The following is a 21038-nucleotide window of genomic DNA, read 5'->3' on the forward strand; positions in this document are numbered from 1 at the left end:
ATACCAGCGAAAGAGACAAGGACAAAGGGAGAAGACAACACGAATGCCGCTGCATTATTATGGAACATGGCATACCAGCGGAAGAGACAAGGACAAAGGGAGAAGACAACACGAAAGCCGCTGCATTATTATGGAACATGGCATACCAGCGCAAGAGACAAGGACAAAGGGAGAAGACAACACGAAAGCCGCTGCATTATTATGGAACATGGCATACCAGCGCAAGAGACAAGGACAAAGGGAGAAGACAACACGAAAGCCGCTGCATTATTATGGAACATGGCATACCAGCGCAAGAGACAAGGACAAAGGGAGAAGACAACACGAAAGCCGCTGCATTATTATGGAACATGGCATACCAGCGGAAGAGACAAGGACAAAGGGAGAAGACAACACGAAAGCCGCTGCATTATTATGGAACATGGCATACCAGCGCAAGAGACAAGGACAAAGGGAGAAGACAACACGAAAGCCGCTGCATTATTATGGAACATGGCATACCAGCGCAAGAGACAAGGACAAAGGGAGAAGACAACACGAAAGCCGCTGCATTATTATGGAACATGGCATACCAGCGCAAGAGACAAGGACAAAGGGAGAAGACAACACGAAAGCCGCTGCATTATTATGGAACATGGCATACCAGCGCAAGAGACAAGGACAAAGGGAGAAGACAACACGAAAGCCGCTGCATTATTATGGAACATGGCATACCAGCGGAAGAGACAAGGACAAAGGGAGAAGACAACACGAAAGCCGCTGCATTATTATGGAACATGGTATACCAGCGGAAGAGACAAGGACAAAGGGAGAAGACAACACGAAAGCCGCTGCATTATTATGGAACATGGCATACCAGCGAAAGAGACAAGGACAAAGGGAGAAGACAACACGAATGCCGCTGCATTATTATGGAACATGGCATACCAGCGGAAGAGACAAGGACAAAGGGAGAAGACAACACGAAAGCCGCTGCATTATTATGGAACATGGCATACCAGCGCAAGAGACAAGGACAAAGGGAGAAGACAACACGAAAGCCGCTGCATTATTATGGAACATGGCATACCAGCGGAAGAGACAAGGACAAAGGGAGAAGACAACACGAAAGCCGCTGCATTATTATGGAACATGGTATACCAGCGGAAGAGACAAGGACAAAGGGAGAAGACAACACGAAAGCCGCTGCATTATTATGGAACATGGCATACCAGCGGAAGAGACAAGGACAAAGGGAGAAGACAACACGAACGCTGGCGTTCGTGCTGTCTTCTCCCTTCGTCCTTGTCTCTTGCGCTGGTACCATGTTCCATAATAATGCAAGCAACCAACTAGCCCAGCCGTCTACCCTTATCGACATATTTACTGCCGCGTATCGAACGTCCTGCCGAGTGCTCAATGCGGCGCTAATGTCTCTCTTACTCCGTGGCCAGTAAGATCCGGATAGCGTGCCCATACACACCGCACTTGGTATACATTTGCAATTTCCCCACTGTTTCAGAACATCACTAAAACGAAGAAAATCAGCAGCCGGGATGGAGCTCACGCCACCTGGTCTGGCCGCAGATGACGAGGTGAGGAAGCACACCACTACGTCGTGTGTCTCGGTTTGGGATACCGTATTTACCCGATTCCAACGCGCACTCATTTTTCACGGTCACAATAAAAAGAGTGCAATGTCTTCGATTACAACGCGCACCAAATTTTCGCGCTTCCAGCAGAAAGAGTGCACGGCACCTGACGAGTGCGCATTTTGGACGCACTTAAAGAACCATGCAGATAGAAGCGAGAGAAACGCGCAGAGGCGACAGTCAGCGTCTAAAACGCACCACAATTGTGTTCGGTTGGCTGGCAGATGAGGGGCGAATAGCAGCGAGGGCTTTGTGCCGGTCCTAATTTTTAATAAAGAATTAATCAGTCGCCTACGGCTGTGGCGAAGCTCAAGAAAGCGGAACCTAAACTAAGTGGTAGGACGTTTCTCGAAGGCTAGCGCCTTTCGTATTTTGTTACGCCCCCCTTCGTGAAGCTGTTCGAAAGAACAGGCGTGAGGCGTGCAGCGTGCGTGTTAGCGAGCGCCCAAAGCGGCAGACTTAATGGGAGTCGCATTAACCAGTTTTTTCTGCATCGACACACAAGAAGTACCAAGTCGTCTTTTTTTTGCGATGTCGATCACACTAGTGTGTTCCTTGTGTATGCTATAGTTTCATTTTCATTCTCGATTCTAACGCGCATGTCATTTTTAGATGAGTTTTTCCGGGAAAAAGGTGCGTCTTAAAATCGAGTAAATACGGCATGTGATACGATGACGCAGAATCCCGATCACGTCACCATTTATGAATTAGACAATGTGCACACTGATCAGAAGCAGCTGAATTTTACCAATGTGTTCTGAGCCACGAAAGCTTCTAACTGTTGAAGACTGTGGTACTTTCCTGTGGAGGCAAAATCATGCCCGTAGCCAGCGTGCAGCTCCAGGAGCAAGAAATTCTTGCTGAAGAGTGCTGCGTTATTCTCCAGAGCAAACTGAATGGCCAGTCATGACATCAAACACGACTGCAGGCCAAGCTAAATAGTCAGTGAGACAACTGACGGCCTTTAAAACGCTTCCATGATGGCTACTACAGCACAAAAAAGCGACACATGCGAAGAAGGCAGACATGTAAAGAGCTTACTAGCAAGGTACAATAAATTCTTTTTTTGCTGGTGATCGATTTTCATGTCCGCGTTCCGCACGTGCCACGTTTTTTTTTTTTAAATTTCGCTGTACTGTAGCCGTCATGAAACATAGCCCGCATGCCGATCTTTTCGCCCTGCTTGAGTATAACACGAGTTTCCTATTTATTTATTTGCCATTTCATTTCTTCATAACATCGCCGCTTTCCTTAAGCGGCGCGTACTTTAGGCACTGTTATGGATTTACGTTGCAAAGCAGCCATTAATCGGCGGCTCTACAAGAAAAAAATCTTCATTTTCTTCCGATTCATATGCACAGGCTACCGTGTAGTTCATAAAATTTCTCTCGAGTAATAACACTGACGAGATCACTGAGCTCATAAGTGCGTTGCTTACCAGTATAGCAAGGCACAATATTGTCAACTTATCTCAGTGGCGCTGCCAGGTGTCATAAAAACAACTCCTTCGTGGAGATTCAGAATTCGCAAAGGCTATAAAGGGGAAACTGAATTTTTTGGACACGTCGTTTGCACAGTAATACCAGCCAGGCGCTCAGGTTCTGCTGCCATTTTGGTCAAAGGCTAGCTCGTGCAGTGTGTCACGCACCATATAGCAATTCAGATGTGGTTTCAACAGCAGTGTTAATGGAGGAACGCGTTCTTGGCACCCACCACTCAGCTTTCGTGCCCGCTAAAAAGCGGCGGGAGTGAATACGGAGGGGATGTCTGGCGTGTAACACTAGCTCCAGTTTAAAAACACCTCCATTCGTTCATTTCGACAAGTTTTCTTTTATTTCGAAAAGTGTTGCGGGTCAAATAGCTAGCGCCACTGAAGTGGTAACGGTTTACGCACGTTGATGTGACCCTCCGAGGCATAGTGCTTCCATTTGTTGAACGTGTACCGAACGCTGATCCTCCCAGTTTCGCATTGTCCGAAATATCGCACAGAATCCTGCACCTATGTTGGACTTCGCATTCGTGTGGTGAGGTTGCATTTTGCAGCGACTCTTGGGAATACGCTTTCAAACCCGGAGTTTTCTGTAGTCGACGCGGTTGAATGTCTTTGGGAGCGACTTCGCAATCATTGATGAGTTCGTTCGTTTTTTTTTTCTGTAGGTAAAGTTAAGACTCAGGTTCGGCAGCAGAATTTAAGAAAACTTTATTGTCCTCGCCGCCAGCTAAGAATCCCCGATGAGCCCAGCAGTTAAGAATCTCAGGTCTATGGGATAGTGCTATGGAATTTGCTAAACCACAATGCCGGTTCAGGAAATTCAAACATTAGGCTCGCCTTCCATGTCGACCGCTTTCAATTTTGCAATATATTTTGTGCAACTGGCTACTTATTTTTGCTAATGAATCATCTTTTAGTTCAGCTCTACCACCCACAAAATGTCCGACTGTCCAACAAAATGTCCAAAATGTCCGACAAAATGTCCAAAATGTACACTGGTGCGGTCTTTCCAGTCCACCTGAAAACACCGCACACCTATGTATGTCGCACGATTTTTCAAACAAAAATAAGTAAACACTGAAAAATAACCAATTTCATCAACACGTGGTCGCACCATACATTTTTCCTTGGGCTTCTGGAGTGGCTTCACTCAGGCCGAGTGTGCGGCATGCGAAGTGAGCAACGCTTCGCAATCTGAGATCGGAAAAGCACTACTTGCGCTTTATTTTGACGATTTTTTCAACCCCCGCCAACTAGCGTTGCATACGAAACTGATAATTTTCTCTTGGTCAGCGAAGCCTTCACGTTAACAGATGTAGCTGCCGTAATTCATCGCGGACGTCTCTACAACCTCGTCATTGCTGAATTTATTGGATTATCGAACCTCTCTTCCACTTAAGAGTTACATGTTTGAATTCTTCTGACACTGAGTTTATCATCATGCTGCACTTCTATTTCCCTGCATGCGAATGAGGTCAGCTTTTTCTGCTTTGCGTCAGATGCAAAACAAGATGAGAAGCCCAGACACCGGCGAAATGTTGATGGCCCCACTTGACGAAACAGACCAAGAGGCCAGCTTCATTGGTGTTTCAACCGTAGCCATCTTTCTTTTGGGTTTGCTGACCATACTCCTCATGTGTGCCTTGGTCGCGCTCATGTGGTTCTTGGAAGAGGTAAGCGTCTGACGCCGTGTCTCGACAATATATTACTAATGCTGAAGCTTCAACTTAAATCGTCATGGAAAAGCTTGTATCGCAAATCAGACCATAAAAGATAAACAGAATCCTTGCATATCATCAGGAGTGACAAAAGGTAATAATAAAGACTTTATCGCCGAGAGAAATAAGTGCCCGGCGATTGTACCTCTCTCTACATGCACCAAAATGATTCAAATGATGCGTGTGTAGCGAAGATCTGCTGCACTAAAATTGAAGCTCCTTTTTTTTTCTCTACCTTAATATCCCTATCACGTGGAACTTACTTGGGGTAGATTTTCAGTGCGCAAGCACTCAAGCCAACTTTAATGGGAAAAGCCTTTAGTGGTTCTGGTACTCCGGCCGAGCAGGTGAGCCACCTGCTTCGGTGGGCAGGTGGTAACCTGCCCACCGGGTTTTGGGAAACACGTGAAATTGTGCATAATTATTTATTCATTTGTAGTACCTTACAGCGCCAAGGAGGGCATTGAGTAAGGTGGACAAAAACCTACGTATGTACAGGAGAAAAATAATTAATACAACATGAGATGCAATGCAGAAAGCAAAGAGAAACTATGTGACACGCCAAAACTTAAAGGCTATTTTCGCCTAGCTTCCAGGTATTTAGTAGAAGCGTGAATGACGTAGATACCTCAAATACAGATTTACGTAAAAAATCCGGTGGTCTATTAGAAGCGTTAGTGGTCGGAATAGTTGTAAGACGTAAAAAAAAACACAGAAGCAAAGAAGAAACAATAATGCACAGCCGACCCTTGTTGCGTAGCTGCTTCAATGCGGCTTTTGAAATGGCTTTCTGCGCAACCCTAGTCGACGTACGTGCAAGTAAGAAATATATGAATAGTCTATTAATCATCTCCCATTTTCAAAGTGCGGTTTAGGAGCCCAATTGGCGCACTTTATTATCGTTCTTTTTGAAACTCATAATGCTGCAAGGGTTTTTCGATGAAATCAAGTTTTGGAAGGTCATGAAAAAATTATATTTGGATACCATCAGGCCTGGATATTACACACAAATGGACGCTCATCATGAATTACAGCAAAGGTCAAAAGTGCATTCGCTTTGCCGCAGTTGTCGCTGACGCCACCTGATGTCTATTACGGCGACTATGATGATAACGAAGATGCTGACGAATCCGAAGATGACAGCAACCAGGACCATTACGACGATTACCTCAATCCTGACTACGGCGAATATACAGACGGTGAAATGGACCCACTTCCAAAGATTCCAGCTCCTACAGTAACCGTCCGAATAAAGACGAAGACGAGAAGGACCCCAAGAACTGCGAAGTCGACCTCGAGAACTCCGACATCTGCACCGCCTAACCTGAACCCTTGTACAACAACGGATTGTCACCGCCAAAGTCATTATCTAAAGCAGCAGCTCAATTTCTCCGCTCGCCCTTGCCAGGACTTCTATAACTTCGCATGCGGCAACTACAAAGGTCACCCAGAAGGTCCTTACTATCAGGTAACACGTATTTCTCTAATCTTTTTATTCCTCATTCGTTCACTTTTACCGCTCAGGAAAACTGCGTTTTGGATGCTCTACCCACTGTGCTAATATCTGTACATTTATTTGTCGTTCCTGTTGGTATATCTACTGTCTGCTGCGTCAGCCCCAGCATTCTTGGACCAGAATTATTGAAGATTGAAATATTTTAAGGTGTTGTTTTGGAGCTATTGAAGATAATGGTATATTCATCAGATGTGCAGCGATATCTTTCTTTTAAAAAGTGTTTCCATCGCTCGCATTGAGCAGTTACGACTACCAAAGAAAACCAATGGTGAAAGTTTCTGACGGCAGCAAGAACGTTCATAGCAAAAAAATTCAAGCTTGCGGACACGAGATCTGCGCGTATTTTGATTGTTACAGTGAAATCTTACAATATATAGAAAAAATTGCGCTCAGAAACTGGTTCCCGTTCAAAAAGACTTTTGTCCAGAACTGTTGGGAATGAATGTTACGACGTTGTTTCTTGGCGTTAATGCCTTCATTATTCTCGATGTGTACTCGAATGTACGGCCATACCATAGTGAGTGTAGAGTACGTGCAGTCGCGAAGACGCCACGCGTTATACTTATTAGCGCAATGAACAGACAAGAAAAGGAACAAAGAAGTGGACACTTGAGATATATAGAATGGTAAAGAATATGCTATCATGATTGCTTCCTTTCAGAAAAAAATCGAGAGATTCTTGTTTGCTGGCTTTGTAGCGACCTTAAAAGTTCCTGGAATTCGACTAGAAATGTAAGGTTTCGTTTATTGGTGTTTATCGTTCCAAAGCCACTCAGACTATGTGGGACGCCGTAGTGAAGGGCTCCGGAAATTTCGACCACCTAGGGCTCCCTATCGTGCACTGACATCACACACTACACGTCGCCTCTACAATTTCGCCTACATCGAAACTCGACCACCGCGGCAGGGATCGAACCCGCGTCTTTCAGGACAGCAGGCGAGCATGATAACCACTGAGACACAAGCAACCACAATTCACTCCCAGCTTCGGGCCCCGTTTGGATAGCTCCTCATTAAGTGTGCTGGGTCTGGTCCTTTGTCAATTGCACCTGTTTCTAAGGCTCTCGTAATTTTCTGTCTCCACTGCATACCGTTCACTTCTGCTAATATTTAACACTGAGCCCTGTACGGCAGGCTATCTCTGCAACTCTGAAATTGCAGAGAACGTATTACCGCTGAAACATTTAAGAGACTTAGCTGCGTGACGTTAACAGAGATCTTTCTCTGTTCCTTTCTCCTCTCTGTTATGTGTGCTTAAGTGGGCTGTCTTTCCACCATGCATAGACACTGTGACGTCATTTTATTGAATGCACATCTTTTTAATAATGCTGATCCCGTAGAGTTTATAAGTATTTTGCTCCAAAGTTCGGGATTTCTATTGGAAGAAAATGCAAACTTCAGCCTTCGGCACCCATAGCCTCCGTTCAAATGAGCGAATGGCTGCTACTGCAATTCATAACCGCCAGGCACAGTTTGCCATACATGAATGGATGTTGGTTCGCATTTACACTGTTCGAGTGATGAAGTACTCTGATTACACGCAAGTGCCGCGCGTAGTTCTTACTGGAATAATCTTGCGTCAAGGCCTTTAAGATGACCTCCCAAAAACACCCTTGCGTTCTGAAGATGAAACTGCAACTCTGTAGAATAGCTTTCATGAGCTAGGCTATCTGCAGTACATGTCGGAAGGCGAGCTGTGTGCGCAGAACGTGACAATTTCACTGTCAGTAAGAGAGTGCGGACGGACTACCAATGTGACCAAGAACAGGCCAACTGACCGCCGCGATTGCCTTGTGGTCTGAGCATCCGCCTCGCATGCGGGCGGTGCGGGGCTCGATGCTCAGTGCCGCCGGGTAGCCACCGCGAATATAATGGGTACAATCTTTCCCCTAGTCTGGTGCTCGGCTTAGTTAGGGTTAATTGCTAGGGAAATGAATCTTTGACCCCACCTTGAGTAGAAGAAAAAATCTTACGCCAACGCGCTCTTTGGCCGCAGATGCCCTTGCGCCATAAAAATCCATCATCATCATCAGCAAGCAGAGGCTTAACAGCAGCTGTGCATCAGTCAATAATTTTCCACCTAACCGCTATTGAATACAAGGTTAACAAAGTGTCGAGCATAAAAAAAGTCCTGTGCAAATTTCCAGGCTGAGAACGCCTTACGCACTGCCACCATTTCGGCCCTCAAGGCTACGAGGGTACCTGCCACGGGTCAGAGCGCTTGGCAGAAAGCCGCAGGAATCTTCCAGGCCTGCACCACATTCACCAGTTCTGAAGACACTGAGGTTAGTGAGCAAAAAATGCGCGGTTTCTCTCATGTGTGGTATTATGCCGATTTTTCGATGGGCAGTAGATGCCGCTTCTCAGTAGGATAATTCGCTTCATCGTACAGAAAATAATTAGTGATTTCTGGAAAAACATTTTTCTTAGAAAGAGCAGGAACAGCTCTTACATAACCTAAACTTCTGAACAATGAGTCATGGTCATGAACCAGCTAAATGCGCTTTGTTCTATTAGGGGCAGCCAACATGTGCACCATAAACTTAGTTGCCAGGAACATGGTTTCGCTCCTTACACAGACAAATCTATTTAAATTGAGAGCAAAAGAGTTGCGCAGCCCCTTCTTTGAACGTTACCACCAATTACTATCTCCAGTTGTGAATGGCTACCTGACCATGCGTTGGCCATCACGAGCATAGAGCGGCAGTTTGTGCAGGTGAATCTGTTGTGATGTTTTCTCGGTTGTTGCCCAGTTGCGCCCGGGCAACGGGCAAGGAGGCAACGCAAGGCTAGCGTGTTGGTGGATGCATAAATTAGACCGCGTAAAGATTACGCCTATAGGGTATAATGGATGCACTGAAGAATGTCCGAACACGATACGGCGTATAGGCCATGCATCCAGCAAAGGACAACACAATAGAACGCTGTGCTCTATAGTGAGCAATTAACAGACCAAGACAAGTAGAAGAGAAGGTAAAAAAAAAACAGACGCCGCGAAAATCGAGCCTACTCCTTGTTTTTTTGTGGGTGACGGGGTGAATTGATACCATTTCGACGTGTCCGCCAAACATGAGACTGCCTAGGTATACGTCCTTGAGAGCATAGAGGGACGGTGAAGAAATCTTTCACTTTAAGACCTGTTGTGGCCATTTGTTCAGTGAAGAACTGAACGTTTTCTCGTTAAAGGGCAACCACGCATGTGCCCCATGCGATGATGCGGCGGAAGTTTACTTGCTCCATGTGGGTCCAGTTTAGAACGGAGCGCTCTCATGGCCGGAAACTGGCATGAGATATCGTGCAGAGCAGCTTCTGTATCGTTAATATTCTTCCCCGGTGGGCAGAAATTATCTTGAGAGTTTCCGTACCCAGTCTACATGGTCTTCTACCGACTCTAGCTCTAGCCGCGTTCTTGAATTCTACTCAGTTCGTAGTGTTGAAGTCGTGGATGGTATGGCTTAACCTGGACCCGCTAAACTTGGCGGCTTCCTGGACGGTCGACCCTGTGGACATGGTGGTGCGCCTGGCGCTGGACCTGGGCGTTCCCGCCGTGCTTGACTTCAAGCTATCCGATAGTACCTTCATCGGAGGAAAACGGGCCATGCAGGTGGGCACATGAAGATTAACACGGCGGTTGAAATGACTGTCGGGGTGAAAGCAACTTTTGTCACCATCTCCAAGAATAGAGTGCCTACTTTCCGAGATACCCTACGGTGGTTTACGCAAATAGCCTGCCTAAGTTGAATCCTAGTGCTCCGATGCTGTCCATAAATTATTGCCTTGCGCAGTTGGCGGGACCGCGGTGACTTGTTAAGTTCATGCGTAGTTTTTGGAGGAGCCCCGATGCGTGCATGGGCTTTATCAAAGGCGGCCCAGAAAATCTGTATCCACGTAAAAAAGACGTCTGAGAAAGCGAAGCTCAAAAGCAGCATTCTGGAAGTACACTACGCAAACCTGAGTAATACACAGGTTGCGAGCACGCCAACGTGATTGTCACTGAAAGCAATCCCAGCACTAAACAGACATTCCTTATGCAGTCATATTCACCGAATGGCGGCACGTCTCAGTCCCTCATGTAATGCTTATCCGAAAAGCACATTTCTTCTAGCTCGCAAACTTGAAAAGCTGAAGATGTGATTTAAGCGCCTTTAAGGCAGGGCACACAGCTTCATTGGGATACTCTGCAAGGATAGATGTATTCTGGATGTAGGGCGTCTGCCTCCTGGTCAAGAACAATCCAACCACATATACTGATGGGGCACGGATAATGTGCTGGAGCTGATATGGCGGTTTTGGGAATTGGCACATCTACAGTGAAGAGACCTAGCCGAGTCAGCGCCGTAAGAGCATCACGGGCTGCTGAGATTATCGCGCGTCTTTGTATGTTTTGCCTGTGGTCTTGCCAGTTGGGTTGGTTGTGATCTCTGAAGCCTTTGTTGAGAGTGTACCGTTGGCACCACTTCAGTTCACGAAGCAATAATTTTTGGCTTTTTTGGGCTGCAGTGAGCTTTTAAACTTAAGTACGCACTGTAGTAATTGTGTATTTTCAGATTTGCTTACTTGGCTTGCGCAAATTTAAGCTCTATCAAATAAATCCTGCTCAGTGGATGATGGAATTTTTCTAGAAATGAATACACCTTGAGAAACGCTTTATGCTGGGTCCCGTCGAATGCATGAGGCATCAAATAGGGTGACTGTGTCATCTCCAGCCCCCCCCCCCCCCCCAATCTCAAAGCGAAGATGCCTATAACATAACGAGATACTTTTGCGCCAGACACGGCTGTGAATAATTATGCACGGCGAAAATCATGCACAAGCAACGCATTTGCACAGCTGTGCAATTTTGCATTACACCAGCTCTATACTCGTTTTATTTGTGAGTGGCAATTTCAGTGACTGTGATGAAGACCTACGGCGTTGATGGCGTCGTCGCCATTTCCCCATAGAAAGCGGTGCATGGAGAGGAATGGCTGCCATCATGCGCTGCCCTATTTTTAGTAGCTTTTCGCGACTATTTTTATCAGGCGAATGATGTGAAGAAAGCGCGACAAGAAGCAGTGCTACGTTTTCCTTAGTAATTAATTCCACTATATTTGAATAACGAGGACCTAAAGATAGCTGACTGACGCGGCGGGCATCAGAGCTTAGAGCACCTTGGAGATTCTGGCCCAGTGCGATAATTCCTAAAACACATGCAAAACACCCCGGATTGTTTTCTTGTTGCATGTAGGGCTGTGAGCTAAAGTTTCCCAGAAGAACTTTCCGCAACTCATTGGTTTGAACCCAAAACTGAGCTACTGCGGTTTCAGCTTTTTAAACTGCTGCTGAAGGGTCTTAATAGAGACCTCTTTGGCCGAAAAAATTTAGGACGATCAGATATGTGATGCGATAATTCTGTGAAATAGGATACAATAATTTTGACAATTACTTCAATGTTTTTACTCTGGTCAATGCTTTCACTCTTAGTCGTGGCTTCGCACACGCGGAAGAATTCTTCTGTAGGGTGAAATTGGGCAGAGATTTGTGGAGGATGGAGGTGGAGGGAGCACTCCTTTAGCTAGGGGGATTTGAGTGGGGAGGTATCTGATGGGTGAGGTTCCTGGAGGCCAACTGCTTTTCCCACTAAATCTTGTAATTCGATTTCACCAGCGCTCTTCCGTTCCGCTACTGCGTGGGATTCTAGTGGATGGAGGTCTCGTGGAGGACGAAGGTCAATGGGTGGGCGGCTCTCTGGACTTTAGAGTTGGGTTAATGGCTTATTGGGTGGATGGGTGGGGTAGATGGCGTTTCTGAACGGTGAGAGTGTGCAGGGGCAGATGGCGTTCTGGGTCGAGGGTGGCGGTGGCTGAGGGGGCAGCTTCATATCTAGGAGTGTGTGGTGGGGATGTGGCTGATGGGTGAAGACTTATCTAGATAGAAATCAGATTCAAGATGTTGGCGGATACACTACACACTGGATCAGCTTTCGTTGGCTATGCAGTGGGAGCTACGAGCCCGAGACGCGCCGGCTTCCACAACCGCGTTGTTCGCAAGCATTCGCGAGCCAAAGACCGGCGAGATAGCGGCGCGCGCTCGTGGCTTGCATTGTATAGTCACAGAAAGCTGTCCCCTAGTATAGCACTGCTCTTGCACTAAAATACGTGGTCTGTGCGTATGAAGTCTTTCCAGCGCACCTAGCAGATCAGAGTGGGCGGGGGCACCTTCTGGTGGGGTCCCTTCCTTCAGGCACCCAAACGAAGGTGCACCCACTGGTGCATCATCGAGCACCTACCAGACAAAATGCATCTGCCGCCTATAACTGACCACCTAACTTCCACCCACTATCTCCAAAAGTGTCCCCTACCCACACGCCCACGAAGCAGCGCAGCAAAAAGGCAACGCCCACATCAAAGTCACGGACGCGAATGGTAGTTGATCAACGTAATACTTAAATGCAAAAGCGATAGAGTTGTCGCAACACATCCTGTGATGGCCTGTACTTTTTTTTGCGTGGCCTTTTGAATCCGAGATCATTAGGACGGCCATTACGGCGAAAACTGTACAGCGTCGGTGTCTGTTTGAAGCCTCTACTTGCCACCCGCGAAAGGTTGCGTCTAGAGAGAGTTCCACCTGCCATAAAACCGGCTAGAAATCAAGCATCTACTACAGTCTCACATCGGCTGTAAAAAAACATCGGCGCTACCAACTTGGTACGGATACTCATTGGTAGGTGATAATGTTTTGGCGCCAGTTGTGGCAGTGACTCAGTGAAAGTCCAGGTAACGGTGGTGGTCATAGTAGTATTGTTGGTTCTCCTGACTGCAGGCGGCTTGTACAAAGGAAAAGAGAGTAGATAAGAATGCCCTCGATTATCCTTAGCATCAATCCAATTTATCGCTTCTTATTTGTTTTTAGTCGTAGATGCGCGACACGTCCTATGTTTATGTTATATACCACAGTTTAATATGTCATTAAACTGTCATTATCGAACTTTTTTTATGTTTGTTTTATATTTGTATAATGAGGAATCGGCCTCTAAAACGGCACGGTGAGGCTGCAGCAGCTCGAAAACGTTGTTAAAGACATTCTTTTTTTTATTATTTGATTTCCCGGCCGTGCAGTTCCGGATCAGTGACATGCGGCAAGACTGGCTTAAGATACGTGACGCCTTGATGAGGAGGAATTATGGGCCAATTCTAGTTCGTCGTTCCTACTCCTATCTGCTGTCATCCTACCCGGGCTATAACTCTGGAAGACATCGCGGTATCGCCGAGAAGCTATACAGCTACGACGAAGCATGTAAGCGCATTCCTTAGTCATCCCATCCTTATGAACGGCCCATTCTAAAGCATGCTCGAGAGCTTGAGCGCTGCTTTTACGGTTCTGGTTAATGCATTACGTGATGTCTGCGTCGACATTCACTGGGCTACTTCCGAAGTATAGCGCACGTCTTTCGGCACCAGTCGATGCTGGAGTGCTAGAGAAAGTTCGATTTTTGACGCGATAGCGTTAAGGACTCTGTGTAGCAGAAAATCTGGCGTCGGCGTCGGTGAGAGCGCTGGCGTTGTTGGCCGCGTGCGAAAAATACCCAGAGGAGGAACCTATAGGGGGCATGTCGGTCACCTAGGTGCACGTGACGCTTGTGGCATCGTCACAACCAGCCCACCGGATTGTGGGCCAACTGCCCACCGCGGCAGATGGCAATTCGTTGATTGGGCTCTAGAGGTTGCTCGCAAGGAACAACCTTCGTCTCACAAGCCTCACCTCTGGCAGCACCTTCCACCGCAAGGCAGTGGTATATCTCTTAACAGCTGCACCACTGCATTAGGAGGAATCTCTCAGGGATCTGTGAAATTAAAGTAGAGAATGACCAATTCCTCATATGTGTGCAGTAACCCATCAACGATATTACTTCATACCTTTAATGCAGAAGTCAAGTCACCAATCCACTTTTTTTATCGTGGTTACGTTTCTGGGATATCGACCGAAGTTTACGTTCTAAATTGATCAAGACTAGAGTTCTGCAGCCGTAATGGCATTAATGGCATGTGGGTTTCCATATGCTGTAAAAAGGCGCCCTATCAACACTCCCGTCTTGTGTCGTGTAATAAAACTTGCTCATCAACCTGCCGACGGAGAATTTTTCGCGTGTTAGGTTCTGTCGGCAGGGAAGAGAAATGGTAGAAATGGTCTATGCTTTTCTACTCGAGAAACACTAGCCGCAGCTATAGTTCGCGAGAAATACCTACCACGCACCTATAATAAATATACAAAGGTATAGATTTTCCTCAGCGTGATTCGCTTTGGGACGTTAAACCCCCATATCCAAAAGCAGATTCTCCTCAGCGGTGCACATTTATTTAATCAAGAAATTTAGGTTGTCTAAAAAGGCGGAGCGCGCCCGCATTGCTGATGTATCGTGAGGTCATGATCGAAAGGAAACGTAATCCAAACACAAAATCATTACGAATAACCCCGGTACCTTCCACAAGAATGTCAATGAATTTCACTAGCAAACAATTTGTTAAATGGGCACGGATTAGCAAAAAAGAAAAGCTTACTGTCCAGGCCTGTAATTTCCAGGTTTCATTCTCACTCACGTGTTTTATTGGCCACAGTGGCTTCGTGAATTTGGCGTTTGCCTCTGTAGGCAAAGGTGGGGGGTTTACATTCTGGCTATGGCGACCAGATTTCGGTAATGGCGATAAGCATTATTGCCTGTGTGTTTCAACAAGTGGCTAGAAATCATTCAGAGCCTTTCATTACGTGTTCCCCATATCTCGAGCGCAGCATCATGATAACTGCACATGATATCCTTTAACCACATTTATTTCTTCAGTGCTTTCTGGCAGCACGTTGCAAGTTTACAAGGGATGTTTTTCAACCTCACGGCGTCGGTCGGAAATAGCAACAATAGTATACGTACTGAATGAATGTATACATTCATAACACGCGTACGTGCATGACCCGCCATCCAACATAATAATCATGTCTTTTGTGACCCTTGTCGTAGATGTGCCCGAGCTTCCCATAATGTCTCTAAAGAACGCTACCGCTCGTGCCTTCAGCCATTACACGACTGTGTCCTGCAGATTCTCGATTCAATTGCGGCACTGCCTTCTGAACTACTACTTCACTTTAGAACACAGGTGGTAGCCATTTGTCGAATAATTAAGAAAATGGGAGCACGCGCACCTAGCAAACCACTTGATCCACTCGATCCGCAAGTTCTCCCGCGAGAAACTTCTGTCCTGCTTACCTTAATCTTGAACATTATTTCTTTGCCGTCACTGATGCGGTACACACTGCACACACACACAGCTGTTCATGCCATAGACATCCGCTGCAGTATGCCCCTCCACACCTAGGAATCAGATCACTCTACGCTGATCGCACAAGCCACGGTTTACAATTGTCGAGGTCATCTTGACACGCTCAAAGAGAAGCTCACATTGGTGAATTTGCTGCGGCAGTGGTGGCGGCAATGGCGCATGGGATGCCGGTCATACATCAGTAATTTGGCGCCGTGTCATGCATTATGACGTTTCCATCGTAGGCTCGTAAAAAAACAGACATTTAAAAAGCATATCCTATAGGCTTCCCATTGTCTCTTTCCCGCTCCAATGTTGATTTAATAGCCCGTTTTCGACGCGTCCGAACAATGTTGTGTGGGGCGTTAGTCTCTTGAGCCCGTAACTTACTGCTACGAGCAATTGCTAAATAATCCTCCACGCACCGCCCCACTGAGAGAGTATTGTCTTAAATGGCTTTTGGGTGCACTGCACCAAAATGAGGAAAACAATATGTTCCGAAAAATAACATACTTTTCGATTGGACTGCTAGACCTAAAAGCGATTTAAAGGAAACTGTCACATATAATAAGCAGGCTAAAATAAAATTATGACGAAAAGAGGTGTAAAGAAGACGACGTCACATAACCGAAGAATAAATAAGATGAAGAATCATTCGGTGAGGTGGAGAGAGATGATTGGTGGAGAAGAGAAGCAGGAGAAGTAGTAGTAGTAGTAAGTGCTTAATCATAAAAATATAATAAAAAGGAAGTTAAAAGATTTTTGCTCACCTCGGCATCTGCCATCACTGTGTCGGCGGCACCTGAGCTGGGGCAGCGGAAATACAGGATAGAAGGAAGTATGAAGAAGAGAAAAGAAAGAGGTGAGGGGACAGCAAGAAATGACATAGTGAGTGGTCATATTTACACTATTTACAAAGAGCCAAAAAAAAGTTTTCCAGGTCGTGCGCGTGTGCAGTCAATGAGAAAAAATAAGGTAACAGGAGAAGACGACGACATGGCTTACGTGGACTTACGCCAAGGCTATAAAAGGTCGAGGGAGAGGGAGGCTCAGGGGAGAAGAACAGAGAAACGGGGGCTCCGGCGGGTCAGGGACGCTTCGGCTGGAAGAGAGCGACGCCGGCTACTGCTCCGGTGAGCTCACGTTCTACGACATCGCAATCTGGACTTGATTTGCCTGAGCCCGTTCCGGGGAGTCAACGGAGGACGCTACCACCTGCTACGGCCAGGGGTGTCTCCAGCGCTGTTGCCACCCATCCGGGTGGTGCCCCCGACGCCAAGAACACCGTCATCATCCGTGCGCTTGGACCGGGAGCTTATACGACGCAGCCAGCGACGCCAGCTTAAGCACGTGGAACGCCGCCTCGACGCCGGCTACTGGATCCGTACAGCGCCGCTGCCGCTCCGAACCAACTGTGAGCACGAACGCCGACCACTAACAGTAGAACGCTAGTAGACGCTGGTAGCAGTGTACCGGGTCGTGGGTATTTTTATTCTTTGTGTTTTGTGTTAGTTTTGTTAGTTTTATGTTCTAGTGTGTGTGCAACGTAGTATGCATTAAATGTGCGTCTGTATGAGTACACCTGTCGCCTAGTCGATTCTTTCGGTCCGAGAGTTCTCAGGGGAGATCCGTGACAAACATAAGTGGCGAGCCTGTGCCAGGATTCATCTCCTCGTTTCTCTTTTGCTTCTCGGATTTTTCCGATGTCCCGACGGTAGAAAGTATGGATTTGGCAAGAACGTTAGAACTGGCGATCAAGCTAGGGTTAAGCAAGGAAGACGCGATGCCTCTCTATGACGAGAAGGGAAAGAGGCAGAAAGAGGAGGCAGATAGGCAGAGAGAGGAAAGGGTGCAAGCACGCGCAGACGCTCGCGAAGCAGATGAGAGAGCTCGCGAAGCAAATGAGAGAGCTCGCGAAGCAGAACAGCGAGAAGCTAGAGGAGCCCGCGAGGCAGAAGAACAGGAGAAAATAAGGATGGAACGGGAGAACGAGTTTCTTTTGTGGAAACAGGCGCATGTCGCGGGAGGATATGAGGAGATCACGGACAATGATCAGCGTTCCTTAGCGGGTACAGAATCTCTTAGACCAGCCAGAGTTGGCCCAAGGAAGCTGATGGCTCCTTTTGATGACAAAAGAGATGAGCTGGGCGCATATTGGCAATGATTCGAGCGGATAGCTTTGGGGCAAGGCTGGGAGCGCAGTGAATGGGCCACGGCATTGAGCATGTGTTTAGTTAGAGAGGCGCGAAATGTGTTTGGAAGGATGCCTGCTGCTGACTCCATGGACTACGAGAAAGTTAAAAATGCGCTCCTCCAAAGATTCAGGCTTACGGCAGAGGGTTTTCGTGGGAGATTTCGCACCGCGAAACCGAAGGATTCGGAAACCGCTAAGCAGTGTTCCTGCAGGCTGACGAATTATTTTGATATGTGGCTTGAGATGTCAAACACAGAAAATAGTTTTGAAGGGGTGCGTGACAAGCTGGTCACAGAGCAATTTTTAGAGTGCTGTAGCTCAAAGATAGCGCTATTCCTGAAAGAAAGAAATTTGTATTCATTGGAAGAGTTCGCCGACACTGCAGACCAATTCCTCGAGGCTGAAGGGCTAAGAAATTTGAGTAAGGCAAAGGAGGAAACCCAAAAGGTCCTAGAGACAGATGCGGCAGAACCAAGTGCATATGGCGGTGCATCTAAGGTAAGGTGTTTTTCTCTGCGGCAAGGTGGGACACCGTGCAGTTGACAGTCGGACTAGTAGCGCGGCCCAAAAAACACAGGTTGTATGTCAAGGTTGTAAGATGAGGGGTCATACTCTGGATGAGTGCCGATACAGAACGCAGGACCGAGCTGCATGCGTTGTCGACCATAGGGTAGAATTTGTCAAGCCACCTGAAGCTCCACAACTGAAAGGAGAGCAAACGGCGCTGGAAAATGAGGCGGTGAGTGGAACACTAAAGTCGAAAGCAGCAATGCTGTTGGTGGAAGGGCAAATAGGGGACCGTCCTATATTGGTGCTTAAAGACAGCGGAGCCAACACAGTTTTGGTTCGGAGAAGCTTGGTGAAGGACGAGGATCTTACAGTGGAAGCGTCGGCCGTCACTTTTGCAGATAGCACAGTAAGGTACCTTCCTGAAGCCAGGATTCTAGTGTCCACGCCATATTACAACAGTAGAGGTAGTGTAAAAACGCGCAGACAAACCCATCTACGATCTCATCTTGGGAAGCATTACGGGTGCAAGAAGCGTTGAAGACCCCGATCCCGAGTGGAGAATGCTCGACGTTGAAGAACATCCAAAGGAGGAAAGGCCCGCGACAGCTCAGACGGGTGCAGTCCGTTTCTCGTCGGCTGTGGAGACAAGAGCTCAAGCAAAAGCCCGAGCAACGCAGCGTCCGCTCTTTGTTCCTGTTACGATGTGCCTGAGCGTAACACCGGGCGCAATTGCAATTAGGCAAAAAGAAGACCCGAGCTTGAAGGCCTGCTTCGAAAGAGTCGGGGAAAAAGTGAAAAGAAAGAAGAGTCATACATCATTCGAATATCAATTGGTAAATGGTCTTTTGCACGGGGAATGCATATTTAGTTCAGGAAGGCGGGACCAACAGCTGGTGTTACCGAGAGATACCCGAGAGACCGTGCTATGCTTAGTACATGACGCCATTATGGCCAGACATCAGGGTGTTCAAAAAACGGTGTCTAGGATCACCGAGGAGTTTTTTTGGCCGGGTGTTGAGAGTGAGGTTAAGCGCTTTGTTCGCTCATGTGACGTGTGCCAGCGCACAGTTCCGAAGGGGAGAGTTGGTCCCGTATCTCTGGGGAAGATGCCAGCCATCGACTTACCGTTTCAGCGAGTGGCTACTGACATTGTGGCGCCAATCTCTCTAGTATCCGCCAAAGGCAATATATATGTGCTTACTTTGGTTGACGTGGACACTCGTTATCCTGACGCTATTCCACTGAACTATTCACAGTATCCATGTGGCGGAGGGTCTTGTGGAAATGTTTTCGCTTATGGGTTCCCGAGGGAAGTTTTGAGTGACCGGGGCTCGAACTTCACATCGGAACTAATGATGGAGGTTAACCGCCTTTTGTCAGTAAGACAGTTACTGACGACGCCTTACCATCCCATGTGTAATGGGCTGGTAGAGCGGTTCAACGGCACCCTCAAAAATATGATCAAGAAATTGTGCCAGGAGAGACCTACTGATTGGGACAGATATATCCCAGCTTGTTTGTTCGCTTACCGCGAAGTACCGCAAACGAGTCTTGGTTTCTCGCCCTTCGAGATGCTGTATGGGAGAACCGTTAGAGGTCCACTTACAATACTCAAGGAGCTGTGGGCTAATAAAGAGATTGCATCAGATCTCAAGGCAACATACACATACGTTCTTTTTTTTTATTGCGGGGCAAGTTAGAAGAAACATGCAGGCTTGCACATCAAGGCCTGGAAAGGGCGTGCGAACGCTATAAGGCCTAATATGACAAGAAAGCCACTCACAGGAATCAAAATCCGGTCGACTAGGTTCTCATCCTGCTACCCACGGATCATAATAATTTACTGATGCTGTAGAAGGGCCCTTACCTTGTGACGAAGAAGAAAAAATGACATGGATTATGAGTTATTGATAAATAACACCAAGATGGTTTTCTATGCAAACATGTTGAAAAAGTACGAAGAAAGAGTTCCCGTACAGTGCGTGCCCAAGGTTGCATGCTCGGTAGTAGCCGAGGAGACAGATGATGTTGTCGAGGTGCCCACGTGCAGTGGGAAGAAGACTGTCGGATGGGATAAGGTACTAATAAAGCCCAATGTGAACGAAGACAGACGATCACAGCTCTACTCCAAATCAAGGAGAGGATGTTTTCGGGCTTTCCAGGAAAACGAAGGTCATATGTTACGGATTAGAGCTCTCTACAGATAGAGTCAACTGAGCAGCTCTAGGTACCTTTGGGATGTATCTTGTGGTTGTTGGTGTGCTAATGTATCTCGGGGATTTATCTTGTTGTTGTTGCTGTTGTTGGTATTATGTGATTATACAAGGAAGTGTGTTGTGGACACCAACATGTTTATTAAGGACTCTGTACGGACAACAGCAGTAGTGGTGTTTTAGTGTTCTGAAAACTAAGTTTGGTGTGCTATGTTAGTGGTGTACTCTTGGTGGTGCTGGACATCTTCGCCGTGTTGTGGGCTCGATCCAGACGCCACAGAAGATAGTCGGTTGGCTGGATGGCTGGAAGATGACGATTACGTGAGCAATTTTTCATGGAAAAAGTCTTGAGAGAGGGTGCCCTTGTCACATATAATAAGGATAAAGGAAAGTATGAAGGAAAGAGGTGTGAGGAAGACGACGTGGATTAACCGAAGAATAAAGAAGATGAAGAAGCATTCGGTGAGGTGGAGAGAG

General features: G+C 46.9%; 1 protein-coding gene across 1 annotated transcript; it reads left to right on the plus strand.

Moving 5' to 3' along the window:
* Window positions 1-1535: 1535 nt before the first annotated feature.
* Window positions 1536-9973, plus strand: LOC144108367 (uncharacterized). Its single transcript, XM_077641618.1, has 5 exons — window positions 1536-1574; window positions 4623-4796; window positions 5908-6309; window positions 8505-8642; window positions 9782-9973. Exons 1-5 carry the CDS (start codon window positions 1536-1538, stop codon window positions 9971-9973), a joined length of 945 nt encoding a protein of 314 aa, XP_077497744.1.
* The last annotated feature ends 11065 nt before the right edge of the window (window positions 9974-21038 follow it).

This window comes from Amblyomma americanum, chromosome 10 (assembly GCF_052857255.1).
Source record: "Amblyomma americanum isolate KBUSLIRL-KWMA chromosome 10, ASM5285725v1, whole genome shotgun sequence".
NCBI classification, from domain to species: domain Eukaryota; kingdom Metazoa; phylum Arthropoda; class Arachnida; order Ixodida; family Ixodidae; genus Amblyomma; species Amblyomma americanum.